This window comes from Cuculus canorus, chromosome 7 (assembly GCF_017976375.1).
Source record: "Cuculus canorus isolate bCucCan1 chromosome 7, bCucCan1.pri, whole genome shotgun sequence".
Taxonomy (NCBI): Eukaryota; Metazoa; Chordata; class Aves; order Cuculiformes; family Cuculidae; genus Cuculus; species Cuculus canorus.
Window position 1 is genome coordinate 11,540,776 of NC_071407.1, and position 14,897 is coordinate 11,555,672.

A 14,897-nucleotide genomic window follows, 5' to 3' on the forward strand; every position below is an offset into this window, starting at 1 on the left:
TCTTAACATGTATTTTCTTCAAATTTAAAGCCTTTTCCTTCCCCGTCTTTCTATTCCCAAAATGAGAAGTTGTATAATTGCAAAAGGTAAATAAATACTTCTGCTGCCCTAATTTGCTAATTTTACTGTTTATTTCTTAGTGTTGTGTCACTAATCAATGCTCATCCTGCAGGTAATATAGGCACTGAACTATCAGACAATGACATCAGCATGTTTATTTCTTCTGATGCTGGGAACACTTGGAGACAGGTAAATGACACAATCACAGGTTTAAATAGTAATCATAGGAAATTGTCATAAAAGTAGATTCAAACTGTCACTTAATTTTTGTTTCTTTAGGTTCAGAGTAGCTCTTTGCAAATCTTTATTGAAGGGTAAACTCTTCCCTTCTGAGAAGTAGAGTGATGCTCAAAGAAAAAGATTGAGTGTGTCATTAGACTTCATCTAACGTCAGCTTAACTCTATAGCAAAGAAAACAGATTAAAATATGAATACTAAGGGAAGAGAATGTGTTTCCTTTTACTATTGGACATCCCTTGTACTGGTCAAACCATTTTGTTGCACTAGCCTACTTTCCTTCTCTCTGTGTGGGACTTGTTTCACCTAAGCTAAGTTGCTCAAAGTTCAGTGTCCATGTAAACTGATTATTTTGCCTTGCTCTTAAGTTAATGGAGAAAATGACAGAATCCAGTTCATCCTATTCTGAAGCTACTCATCTCTAGAGACTAGATGATTAAGTTAAATCAAGTTCCTAATATTTCATGGAATCTCACCTGTTAACAAAGCACTACTGCCCTTGAATGTGTTTGTCCACAGAACACAAAGTTCTATTATTCCTGTTTTCTGGATTGGATATCAAGTGACAGAGAGAAAGAGTGACTTTCCCAGTCTGACAAATGCTGCTATATAAACTCGAGAGCAGATGTTTGCAGAAAGCCAATATAAAAAAGACACAGGAAAAGAAAATATTTTTAAATATTTGATGTTCCGAGAATCTAATTATTTTAAAATGTTTGACCAGCCCTCATTTTTCCATCTGCGTCACTTACATGACATAGAGCCAGATACATGCAAACACATAAAGTTCTTCCTTAAACAAAAATCTGTCATCAAAAGGAGGGAAATCGTTGATCCTTGCAAAAATTCATTTTTCTACCTTTCTATCAAGCAGAGGCAGAATGCTTATTCCAAGGTGAAGAAAAACTGAACAAAATTCCAAACCCAAACAATGAAAATCAAAACACAGGAACTGTCTCTATACAGAATGTATTCTCTCTACTCTGTAAATTCCTTAGCACATACCTGTCCTCTGTCATGATCATACTTAAATAACTATGACATTTTCTTGATGTTAAGGAAAATAGATTTAAATATATGCTTTCCCCCTCTAGATTTTTGAGGAAGAACACAGTGTTCTGTACCTGGATAAAGGTGGAGTACTGGTTGCCATGAAACACACATCTCTGCCTATTAGACATCTCTGGTAATGACTCCATCTGTACTAAATGTCTGCTGTGCCTCTTTTCAAATGCCAGGAAGCAGGGACTTAGGCTGCATCCAGAGTTTTCTGTAGCTAAAGTCTAGAAAATATCAGGGTACTAGCAAACATTAACTCAGGTAAAGCTGAGTAATCTTATCAATTCCTGCTTACATAGTTTCAGTTTGGCCAGATCTGAGATATTGTCTGTAATTCCATGAATTAACTGGTTTACCACAACGTGGCTTCTTGACTTTCCTTATTTATGTAATATGAAACTGGGTTATGGCTTTGTCTCTTATTAAGTTACCGAAGCACTCTTAATTTTCAAAGTTATTGATGAGTTTGTCTTCTGTGTGGCAGACAGCAATTATGAAACAGATTTTTGTTGAAAGGATTCAGAGTTATGTAGCCAAAAAGGCAAAAGTGTCCTTGCTAGTTACCAATCTTGAGCGTACATGCTAGTTAGATTATAGTTTAGTGATGCTTTGCATGATTTACTTCCACTGTTTTCAGCAAGATCTGAAACACACAGACCTAAATCTTACGAAGCAGTGAGTGGTTCCAAGCTTTCACTTGGACCCACCACAGAGAAGACTGCTCATCAGAAGAGGCAAAGCTCTTGTACTTCAGAAACCTAACCTCCTTAAAAAGTCTTATGTTGGGGACCCAAAAATAAGGTGCTCGAGGTTACTTGTTTATTGAAAAAAATAATCTTAGTCTAGGCTACATGTTGCCCTTAAAGCATCAATCTCTAACATAGTTTTGTTAGTTTCCACATTAGCAGTGGGTTAGCAATATGAGGCTTGATCAATGCTCTCATTTATGATGCTACTTCAAGAAGTACTTATTTAAAAGGCTAAAAATGCAGTATCCAAGCATAGAAGCTGCTTCCTACTTCACCATATCAGTGAGAGAGTCTCTTCAAATAGCATATGAGGAGGGTAAGGAATATATAAGGATATATAAGGATATTAATTTTACTTTCTCCACTAGGTTAAGTTTTGACGAAGGGAGATCTTGGAGCAAGTACAGTTTCACATCTCTCCCACTGTTTGTAGATGGAGTTTTAGGGGAACCAGGAGAGGAAACTCTAATCATGACGTAAGTGAATGCGCCATCATCCTAATGTTGGTGGGAACTGTGCTCTGTGAAGCCAGGATACACAGACTTCTGTTGCTAAATCATTAATGTTTATCTGTGGTATTATTGAGGGAATGACAGTATGGTTCCTTGCAAGCTGTAAAACCACTATCACTTAGCATGAAACCTGACTCCTCAAATTGAATGTGATTTAAAGCAGTGTTACTCTTGACATATGAATATTTGAAAAAAAAAATAGTGGAGTATTTTTATAGCTGTGGTTTGCTGCTGCTTTTTTTTTTTTTTTTTTAACTGAGACATAGAAAAATGTAAACACTCTTTTGTAAAAATGAATGACAAAATGTTGCCTGGAGGCTGCCTGATGAAAAATTATCGTTCGTTTCAACGTGGTATGTTGAGTTCTGCATACTGCATAAATCTGGATTCATGCTGCCAAAAATTGTGACATTTTACCTGAGATCAGATTTGCAAAAAATAGGAGGAAAACTCAGTTTCTGTCTGTAAAAAAAGGACTGGACTGTGATAAGCAGCATATGTAACTTGCAAACTAACCTGAGTTAACAGAAATGTATGAAGAATGACCCCTTCCCATTTTAATTAGTGTGGAAGGGATTCCTAAAGCTCACAGCTGAGATATCAAACTCCTATAGCTATAACTGTCTCTAGCCTTGCATCAGGTCTTCTCTATATGGTCATTTCGGGGATTGACACGAATGGGAGGATCTTGATCGATAGAATAAAAGATGCATCCAATTGTTAAGAGGAATGTACGTGTTTAGGACCCTAAGTTTCACATTCACCATGTTAGTCAAGTAAAAATCTGTAGAACTGACACTCCTGAAACAATTATTCTCTGTTAGAAACTTGTGGGTGACTGTGTATTGTAAATACCAGGCTCCCTCTCTTGCTGCCTTTTACTATATGCTCTTTCTGCTGCATTCTGTAGAGTGTTTGGACATTTCAGCCACCGCTCGGAGTGGCAGCTGGTGAAAGTAGACTACAAGTCCATTTTTGATCGGAGGTGTGCAGAAGAGGACTATAGGCCTTGGCAACTCCATAGGCAGGTGAGAAGCAAGGAGGCTGGGATCTGAACTGAAGTAGGTAATGATCTTACAGGTAAAAATCAGCATGATCCAATGTCTTTTCCTGTTTCGGATGGTGTATTACATTGGCCCTTACTGATTTAGACATGTTAGATTACACTCTGTGAGCTCCAAAGGATGAACACCTGCCATCTGGATTTCATTCTTTGTTCAGGCTATTAGTTTGGACTCACCCAGAGTTGAAGAATGCAACAAGAGCAAAAGCACTACTGCTGAGAGACCTTAACTTCATCACTCCTACATCTTCCATCCAGTTTACCTGTCCTTACCTCCTTTCTCTTCCTTCATCCTTCTGCGTACTCAGAGACAGTCTCTTAAGATCCTTCTAGTTGCTTTCACCCTTGTTTCTCCAAATTCCTGCCCTCTTAGCCTCATTTCCTACTCACTTAGTTTCATCCTTGTTCGGTCTTTCTCAGCAGTGGTACTTCTGCTGTAGGAGTCAGGCATTTTATGCATCAGTCCGATGGGCCCCCGTGCCCTGTCTGTTGAGTCCTGGATGCAGCTGCTGCAGCAGTCCTAGAACTGTTGCTTAAGGTAATGTGCTCTGCACAGTGCCTGCATCTACCTTGGGGCACCTTCCTGGCTCTGCCAGGTTTGACACAGCAGCCTGTGTTATATCAGGTTAGAATAAAATACATCCCAAATTCTGTGGTTATATAAACACCACAGGCTTCACTGTCTGAAGTGATACACCCATTTTTATCATCAAAGGTTGTCTTTCTATATATAACTCACTAAGCAAGAATTTAATGATGAATATGAATATGAAAGTAGCTTGGTGCAAACTAGCTGCTCACACAAAGCACAACTCTACACTAAATTACCGGTTATGACTTAGATCCTTAGATGCTGAAAATCAGTACAGCTTCCTTGAAATTCAAGGAGGCATTTTACACCAGTTGCCATTCAAGCCCTTCTGTTTCATGGGCAAAATAAAGCTATGAAAAGTTTCTCTTACCTGCAGCAATTTTAACAGCACAAGATATAAAAAGTGAGACCCCTACCATTTTGTTGTTTTTTCTTTTCTTGTGCTTACTTAGCAAAAATGCCAAGGATTTTACGGTAGTCTTTTAGGATGTTGGCTTTGGAGCTTATAGAACTATTTTTAGGAAGGCTCCTGTGGAATTGCCTTTTGATTTTCTTTCCACTGAGATTACAAGGCTGAGCCATGTTCCCTAATGAGAAATATTTATCAGGGTGCTGAAGGTAGGAGTGAAAAGATGAGGAAAGTTTAGCATTTGCATAACAAGTCAAACACTGTAAAACCTGAACTCATAGTCCATGGAAAATATTTATGTATATGCATATCACTAGTTTCCACTGAACAAAATTATTGCCAAAGAGATCAGACCAAAGAAATAGATCTGTTCTGTGTCTGAAACTGCAGAGGCATCAGACTGTGTTTTCAGTTTCTGTGAAACTTAATCTATAAATGAGAAATAGGCCTGCATCAATTGCTTATTGGCTTTGGAACAAATTTAGAACCGAATCAGATAAATAAGTAACCTCAGATCATTTCTTAGTGTGTATTGGAAAAGCTTTTTTAGTTTCAGTTAAAGCTTCAGTAGCTTTAATTAGCTTCGGTGTACTGACATGGCATTTGACTTCCCATCCTTGTCTCTTGAGTCACAGTTCCTATTGCACAGACTTGGAAAAACTGTGTGATACGAATAGCCTGGTGGGTGTCAGAGAAAGATATTTTTGGTTTTGTTTCCAGGGAGAAGCTTGCATCATGGGAGCAAAGAGGATCTACAAGAAGCGCAAATCAGAGAAGAAATGCATGCAAGGAAAATATGCTGGGGCCATGACCTCGGAGCCATGCGCGTGCACAGAGGCAGACTTTGACTGGTGAGCAGTGGGCACAAGAACTATGTGCTTTCTACCACACCAATGCAGAGCTCACTAGAGAGGCTGTGTGCTTCCAGAGAGTAGATGAGAAATGTGCAAGTTGCTAAATAGGTTGCCCCCTGATAATGCGGGTATGTCAGAAGAAAGAAAGGTGGAATACATATCTGTAATCTGCTAAGGCTCCTACAAAACTGAACAGACCATTTTCCAGGTCAATTCAGAGCTCTGGGCAGCATTAAGACAAAAGGTCTGTTTAGCACATCTAACCTCAGCAATGACTACAGGTAGCTGTGAAAGTAGTAGTTAAGACATATATAGTGTGCATAAACAGTAAAATAAATTCTCTATACATAAGCAAACACACATATGTGTACATGTGTAAAGGTAAATATATGTGTGTGCAAAGTTAGCCTTCAGCTTCTGGAAATCAAGTATCTAGGGAATTCCTGCATCATTTGTCATATCTGAACCACCGTATTTGATAGTATCGAATAGACATAGTGTTCATGATTTGGTTTAGTGCCCTTCTGAAGCCTTTTCTCCTCTGCTGTATGCTGTGGGAAATCGGGTCCATTGGTGACTTGTGAATGGTGTGATAAACTGTTAAGCTTCTGATTTCATTTCAAGATTCCTGCTGACTCACAGTAATTTGCACAGAAAAGGCAGAGAACGGCATTATTGAAATCTCTCTGTCACCCGGTTTTCTCCAAGTCTGAGACAGTCCCGAGTACCTCAGAAGAGAGAAATGATGGCTCTTTGACAGTGCGGATAAACATGCTTTGTGCCTCGCCCAGTTAAATCTATGCCAAGTTGTTAATTAAACCCAGAATCTGTATCACGCACCCTGAAGAGGTTCATCTTAGAAATATTTTGTTTCTTACTAAGTGAGTTCACTCCAGGACCATGAAAATTTATAGCATTTCCCTTCTCACTCTCTCATAACTATAGTTAAATTGATTTTTCTATATAAAATCACAGAATCACAGCAGTCTCTTCCATGTGTCAAAAAAAAGTAAATCTTCTTGCACCAAATAATAAAAATTATGAGCATACTTGGGCCTTCATTCTCTGAATTTGGTTTCCTGATGATTTCTCCATCTTCCAGTGACGACTTTGTTAGGGAGAAGATGCCTCAGTTCTGCGTGCAATTCATCATCAGGTGCCCAAAGGTCCTAGATTTCAACTATTTAATGTATATCTAGGAATGTAAACAAGAGAGCACCCAACTAGAAAACAAAAACAAAAAACAAAACCAAAAACAACCCACACAAAAATAGGAAGGAAGTTCTGAAGCTCTCAAAGGGTTTTGACTCTCTTGAAGAGCATGCAGTACAAGACTGTGCGAAGCTTATGCCCAGGCTCAAGAAAATATCTGGTGGGATTGACTCAGAGTCAATCTGTTAGTGGTTAAACCCCTTACATTCATAAAGGACTCACATTCGTGATAGACTTCTGATAAAAATAGGCTTTCCTTCCAGAACTCCTCTCTCCCTGGAAAAGTATGGTTTTTATTTCACTAAAATTGATTGTGTGGTTCACTACTACAAAACTTCATTGATAGATAAAGAACTGAAGTACCACAGTGACATTTGCTGGGGGAAAACATGCTTTTATTCCTTTTACATTCACTTTGAGGTAACATAGTCCAGAAGTCCTGCTGGGTTGTGAGAGAATCTCTAAGAGAAAGCTTGGATGATTCGGCATGTATGGCAGATGTTCATATTCACGGGCACCAACAAGACCCCTCAAAGTTGTTGGAAGAGGAAGAATTACAACTTGCTGAAAGTCATCTTGTTGAAAGTACCATGAGAAAAATTGTGTTAAAAATACTGCAGGTCTCTGTGGTGACCTGACTGCTAGAAAGCCTTGTGGCCTAGGAGGGCCTTCCTCCCTCTGATGGGACCAGTTTTAGTTTAGAGCTGACTATAGTGATCTTCTCCAATTCTCTCTGAGCTCTTGTTATTCCTACAGTCCTCAGATCTGGATTTTTATTTTATCCATTTCATTTTCCTTCCACGCTGCCTCTTAGGAAAAAAAAAAAAAAAAAGACTGCAACGTTGCTTTAAGCATCCAGTTCAGAAATATTTACTAGCAATATTCATTACTTATTTATCTACTTAATACAGTCAGGAGCATAGTTTTACATAGATTTGTCAGAGAAGGACAGAAATGCCACAGGGAACAGGAAGCAGAGGTTTATCAAGGAAGGAGAAAAGAGATGGCAAGAAAAAAAACAATTCTACTGGCTTTAATAAATTTCTTAGCCTGTTTTTAATGCACTAAAAAAGGCAAAGCTGCTGCTCTGCTGTAGCATTCAGTATCTGTCTTGTTGAACTCTGCACTAGGCTTCACGGCCAATGCACCCTGCAGAGCTTGGGCCAAAGAGGCATGCGGAGAAAAATAGATGAATGAATTCTTGCTGTGGAAGGGCGTCCTCTGTGAGGTCCTTCCTGCAAAAGGAAGAAACACTTTCATCATCCTCATTCATGACATTTCGGCAGTGCTTTTGAATTCTCTATTTCTCTTTTTTTTCCTGTGTAGGGCCCTTAATTGAAGGAGATTGAAGGGGTCATGTATCCTCCAGGTAGAGAAAAGCCCTTAACTAACTGCACTTGATTTTGCAATCTTGAAATAAACTGGGTGTTTTTTTATATTATATCGATGGTTAACAGGGGACCCAGACTTGTGTGTAGAATTAAAGATGACAATCCCTGCCCAAGTCAGAGTAAGACTTTCTTTGCTGTTTAAACACTGAATTTGCACGAAAAATAAAAATATTATCTAAGCTTGGCAGAGCTTCGAATAAAAGCGATATCTGTGTGGTCAGGTAAAGTGGAAAAAAAGCCGCAGTATTATTGCTATTAATCCTCTGAGTGCCTTTTTATCAGTATCAGGGGGAAAAAAATGCCGGTTATAAAAGACATAAAGATTTTATAATGTTGTTTTCTCCTGGTAATATCCTCAGACTCCAGGTTCATTTCAAATCTGTATTCAGTTTAGTTCTTTCTCAGAGAGAAGGGCACTTTATTTTGGGGTTTTTTTTATTGTTTTGCACAGCAACAAAACTAAGCAACATTAGAAATGGCTGTAGTTTCTCTAGCCTCGGGAACCTGAAGGCTTCTGACAGTAGACATCTCTTATGACAGGAGGGGTAGACCCCGAGCCAGGGTAGCCGGGCAGGGGCTGCGGTGGGAGCGGTGCCCGGTGGAAGGGCTGCACTCGCAGCCAGAGGGCAACAGCGCTGCAGGAATAGCGGGAGTGCAACGAGCACAGCCCTCGGCAAATCTGTCCTGGCAGCGGGATGGAAAAAGAGATTGTCTTTCTTCATTTAATTGAATTGGGTAAATGGATGACACCACTCCTTGTGTGTTATTAAAGCATTAATTTACCCGGTTTCCTTACATTGTGTTCCTTCCTGCCGTTTGAGCGTTATTATGGCAATATCTCTTCAGTAGAAACGCCTCTGAGACACAGATGGAACTCTTCGGCACTGTTCATCCTTTGGCTACCTGTCTCCCAGGTCCTTTAATAGAAACTTTGAAGTATCGCTTCATCAGTCCTCCCTGTGAACCCATTGTCATTAATACCAAGGGCTTTTCCTACCAGTATTCCCATATCTCACCCCTTTGTGGGAAATAGGAGCGTGCTGCTGCTGGTGCTGGCGACTTTGGATACCCGGAGAGGTGCAGAGGAGCCTTTGTGCAATTGAGAATCAGGCGTATTTATTTCACTGATGATATCAGCAAGGATCTTGCTGGTTCTTTTTTATTTTCTCACACTTAAATTACAGACCTGCCTGCTAGATTTAGTTCTTGTGCTGAAACATTTGCATCCTGCATCGTGAGAAACTATCCAGACAAAGCAAGGGGAGGCAGAAGGCAGGCACTGAATGTGATCAGACTCTTGGCTTTGTGTGTTGCCACTCATCAGTTCAGATGATTGCGGAGGTGCCAGTTCTAAAATACATTTACACCCTTAGGCCAGCTAACTTTGCTTTACTATTGAGGCAGGCTCGGTTAGTTAATCAATGATTTCGAATGCATTTTTTATTCATTTTGAATGTTTTTGGGAAATGCAGATTCACTGTGCAGAGTCTGCCATATCTCTCTGGATTTTTAGAGGCCGAGATATCTACCAGACATGGGTTTACTGGAAAGATTTGGGGGATTTTAGATTCCCTGTCAACATAAGCTGTTATGGCTTGTACTCCAAATACTGTGATGCAATTATAATCATATGCCTTCATAAATCCATAATTCTAACTGCAGCTGAATCCATCCTTCTCTGAGATAAATCCCGTGTCATATTCATAGAATCATAGAATCACCAGGTTGGAAAGGACCCACTGGATCATCGAGTCCAACCGTTCCTAACACTCCCTTAAACCATGTCCCTAAGCACTTCATCCACCCATTCCTTAAACACTTCCAGGGAAGGCAACTCAACCACCTCCCTGGGCAGCCTGTTCCATAGTACTGGGAAGCAAGAACAGCTTCCCTTTAAGAGAAATCTGTACTTATACCTTTACCAGAGTATTAGATAATGATGTTAAGTGGAAAAAAAAAGGTGGTAAAACTTTACTTTTTTTTCTACAAGAGCTTTTGGAAACTGTAGAACAAAGGTGACTATAATCATAAATACCCCAATTCCACTCCATTTAATGTCTGAAGAGTTTACAAAGCACTGCATACAAACCCGCAAGTAGTATTTTCAGGAAGTCCTGTGGTAATATGTTACGTCATCATTTGATTTTTAGAAGATAGGAGCATGGCAATAAATCATCTGATTTAACTGGTTATTTCTAGATCTTAAAATAGTGTGATTTTAATATTTTCACATGGATTTACAATTCTTCCATAATAGTATATTTGTCAGGTCTGTATTCAAACTATAAGCTTCTTTAAGGAATTTCTTTTTCCTTTGATTGTTACCTGTGGAAATAAACTTACATTTGGGAATTTACCATGAACTTTGAGCAGGGATGCAGAAATTCTGGAATGAATTTGTATCTGTCTTTAATTGCAGAGAAGGATTTTCAGTCTGACTTGACTAAGACAAATAGGATTTCAGTTTAAACTAATAAAGTGGGTAGGATAAAACCATTGTCAGTGAGAGCCAGATGATAGGATGCTCCATACTGATAAAACAGTCCCTTGCAGAGGCATCTAGATATATTGGAGCACTGGACTATAAATAATGCGATGAAATCTAACAAATCCAAATGCCAGATTCTGCACTTAGGATGGAGTTATGCTGGGCATGTATGGACAGGGAGAAGGTTGGCTGGAGAGCAGCCCTGCAGAAAGGGATCCGGGGGTGCTGGTTGACAGCAGGCATGGTAGGAACCAGTATTGCGCCCTGGCAGCCATGAGAGCAAACCGCATCCTGGGGTGCATCAAACACAGCAGAAACAGCTGATCAAGAGAGGGGTTGCTGTGTGCAGTGCTGGGCATACAGTTTGAGAAGGACGTGAAGGTCCTTGAATGTGTCCAAAGGAGGGCAACACTGCTGGTGAAGGGGCTGGAAGGCATGTCCTCTGAGGAACAGCTGAGGACTTTGAGCTTGTCTGGTTTGGAGAAGAAGAGGCTGAGCGGGTGACCTTGTTGCCCTCTGCATCTTCTTCAAGAGGGGAAGTGGAGAGGGAGGTGCTGAGCTCTTCTTCCTGATATCCTGTGGTAGGATGCATGGCAATGGTTTGAAGTTGTGCCAGGGGATGACTAGATCACACATTAGGAAGTACTTCCTTACCCAGGGGTTAGTCAAACTCTGGAACGAGCTTATGGGCTTCCTAGAGAGGTGGTTGATGCCCCAAGGCCCAAGACTGTCAGTGTTTCAGAGGCATTTGGACAATACACTCTATAACATGCTTTAACTTTTGTTCAGCCCTGAATTGTTCAGGCAGTTGGACTAGGTGGTCGTTGTAGGTCTCTTCCAACTGAAATACTCTGTTTCATTCTAATCCCTGGTGGTAAATGCACTACTCTTTCTTTCTAGATGCCTTATCTGTTTCACCTGAGTTCTTTTCAGGCAGGCACAAAATATCATCAATCTATGCAAATCCCAATTCCCAGTTACCAGGCAATGACTCCGCTAGCTGATTGCAGTCTAAAGCTGATGCCTTCCCTGTCTCTGGATTTCGCTATACTGGCTCATGCTATGGCAATCCAATTGATGCTAATGCTTGTTGATTGCTACAAAACCTGTTGTGCCAAATTGTAGGCAGCAATTTGTTGTCAGCATCAGTGTTCTGCATGCACCAGCCTGTAGCCAAGGAATTCATTAGATTCCAAGACTGCAGAGGTGAACGGGAGGCTGGTGCATCTGTAGAGAGATATGGAACAGCAATTCATGTCATTTACTGGGATGATATTTCTGTAGGGCTTTAATGAGCCAGACGATTTGCAAGCCTGAAAATGACACTGTAAAACTTCTGTGCTTAGAACTATTGCTGCTGTGGAAAATCCTGTGATTGCATTCTCTTGACTTTGAGAAACAGGATCCAAATATAGTCAAATCTAGTTAAGTCAAGCTTGGCTTGTCCAGATGTGCAGGTACTAAGAGGGACCAAAATTGTGACATGAGTCTAGATGCATGTATAAAAAGGAATCACAGACTGTTGCTACTGCATCAAATTGGGCTGTGGGTACTGATACCCTCTGAGGCAGGTTTCACTGTATTGTTTTGTTTTGTTTTCACTTAACTGATTACAGAACATTGTGTGTGTACAGTGTTACAGCTTTTTAATTGGAGTGACACATGATAACTTAGCAATACAGTGATGCAGAGTGTTGACAAATGAATGACACAAATAAAGGAGTTCCACGTGTATGTAAATATTTGCTTTCTCTAAGCAAATTGGAATGATGTTATTCTTTATTATAAAGTGTATTTTGCTGCTCTAGTGTTCTTATTCCAACAAGGGTAATTAGAGAAGCAAATGGCAGTGGGAGAAAAGGCTGGATGATGCTTCCAAAACAATTAAGCAGTGTTCAGTCACTACTATCTTAGTAAATAGATTGATGAAAATTCAATCAAAAAACTGAGGAAAAGACCATTTAGGTCATCTAATTCATTGCTGTTTCCTGGAGTATGTTCTCAATTACTTTTTGTAGATATCCCAAGCACCACAGCTGTCAAAATGTTCCTTTGAAACAGTTGTGCAGTCTAATGGATGTTTAGGAGATTTCCCAAGTGATATGCAGCTTTAATTTGCTTTTGTTTAATGTCATCTTTTTAATTTCTCCTTTTTTTTAGATTATGTCAAAACATTTTTTTTCTTCATACAGAAGGAAAAGTTACAGGCAGAAGTAAAAAGAGGTGACAAAATTCTTCTTAATGTCAAGCTTTTGATAACAAGTGTAAGAAATTTAACAAAAATAAATTGCAAAATAGTATCTTTTTTTTTCTTTGTCTCATTTTAGATCAGTACCAGACTTCTTAAAATTGTTTAGTAGTGATTCATTAAATTTTTGGGTTTAGGCATCTTGCTTCGGTCTATAGAGAAGAAAAAGACATGTGAGAAAAGCCTTCATAATGTTAATAATATTCTAGAAATATCATTGATCACACTGCCACCTGTTAGGTGATGCTGAATCCAGTAGCCCAATAGAGGTGAGGCTGCTACAGCTCTGTGTCTACTGACCCAGGTGGCAGCGAGGTTGGGCATTTGCTCCTTATAGGCACGCATGCACGTGCACACACAGTACATATATATGCATATGTACATGGCTGGTAACCCTGCTCAGTGATCTGCAAAGGACCTGAGGAGAGCCTCTCCTGTTGTCTATCTGGTAGGTCTCACCACGGCCATGGGCTGATGACTGTCTTGTGACAGCCCTGGGAGGAGCTCGGACAGGGGTTCCACTGCCTCTGACACGTTGTTGAGGTTCCTCTGCCTCCTTTTTTCCCCTCCCTGCTTCTTTACATACACAGAAATGAGCCTTTAATCGGATAATATGATGCTGCCCTAAACCTCTTTTAGAATATCAGGCTACTTGATTCCAAGACATTAAAGATAATAAAAAAATAGTGCTTTGCGAAGAAGTGCCATTTTAAAATCAAGGATCATGTTACAACTGGAGTAGCAGAATGGAGCTGGTGGATTTGGTATAGCAGTTCTTAGAAATGGCATCCCATTAACTTCTCCATAGTAGGCTATGGAGAAAGCTTCGCAAAAGCAATAAGAGTGATTTTCCAACCAAACAGTCCTCATTACTCAATGGCTGGAAAGTAAAAACACGTGTGAACAGAGCTTATTAAAGAGGAGTTTGGTTTGTTTACTTGTCCCGCAATAACAACTATAGAGTCTTTGTTTACCTAGAATCAAACCCAAACTGAATTGTTTATTTTCAGTGGAACCAAAGCAAATTTAGTCATAGCTGAACCCAAATTAGGACAAAAGATCGCAGTTTGACTTCTTGTTTCTAGCACGTTATTTTTTTATAGCATTTCCACTTCCAAACAGAAATAGAATTGAAGATTGCAGCCTTCTTTTCTGTTACCAAATACGCTGTTAATGCCTTCAGTTGAGAGCTCCTTCAAAACTGTAATTTTTGCTCTATAGCTTATATGATATAGTTTCCAAATGCAATTAACTATTTAGCACTTCAGTTTTCTAAGGTATGACTGAGGCAGCAGTGATTGAACTTTGCTTATATCTCTAGCTTTTACTATATTTGAGTCTAGATCTGAACCTGAGAAGCACTGTTGGATTGTGGAGGGAGAAAAGATAGTACAGTAGCTCATGAATCACTTGGTCTGGTTCTGCTTGTTTATACTGGGACATGATGTAAGGTAACTCTTCCCCCACTACATTCCCCTCCCAAAAAATGCTGAAGCAGGATCAAGAATCTGTTGTATTAAAAAATCGTAAATCCTGATAAACAGGTTGAGGAAAATTTACGCTTGTATCAATAGAGGAGAATATGAGCTAATACTTGTGTCTGGTTTTTGGTTTTTGATGTGACTGTTTCTTTTAATGCTATAACAGTGATTATGGATATGAACGTCACAGCAATGGGCAGTGTTTACCAGCTTTCTGGTATAACCCATCTTCCTTGTCAAAGGACTGTAGCCTTGGACAGAGTTATCTCAACAGCACTGGGTAAGTAACACACCAGGCTTTTTTAGCTAGAGCACCCCTATGGACTTCAACCCAGTGACAACTACAGATTGCATTTACTATAGGCGTCTCAAAGCTGGCTGAAGCCCCTGGGGCCTCTTCTTCACACAGTTTGTTAGGGTGCACAGTCTGGCACTCCAGCTCTCTACCAACTATGGTCCAGACCTTTCCTGAAAAATGATACCATAAAGAAACTTAGGGGGATAACAATAAGGCAAAGGCCTAATCATTGAAGTCTCTGAAA

General features: G+C 39.8%; 1 protein-coding gene across 5 annotated transcripts in view; it reads left to right on the top strand.

Moving 5' to 3' along the window:
* The window catches only part of SORCS1 (sortilin related VPS10 domain containing receptor 1), a 371,394-nt gene that overhangs the window by 317,153 nt on the left and 39,344 nt on the right, over nucleotides 1-14,897 (top strand). For all 5 annotated transcript variants that reach the window (XM_054071880.1, XM_054071875.1, XM_054071876.1 and 2 more), the window contains 6 exons: nucleotides 173-249; nucleotides 1,392-1,483; nucleotides 2,474-2,581; nucleotides 3,528-3,645; nucleotides 5,402-5,532; nucleotides 14,522-14,635. In XM_054071880.1, coding sequence (XP_053927855.1) covers nucleotides 173-249; nucleotides 1,392-1,483; nucleotides 2,474-2,581; nucleotides 3,528-3,645; nucleotides 5,402-5,532; nucleotides 14,522-14,635 — 640 coding nt within the window. The remainder of the gene's footprint in view (nucleotides 1-172; nucleotides 250-1,391; nucleotides 1,484-2,473; nucleotides 2,582-3,527; nucleotides 3,646-5,401; nucleotides 5,533-14,521; nucleotides 14,636-14,897) is intronic.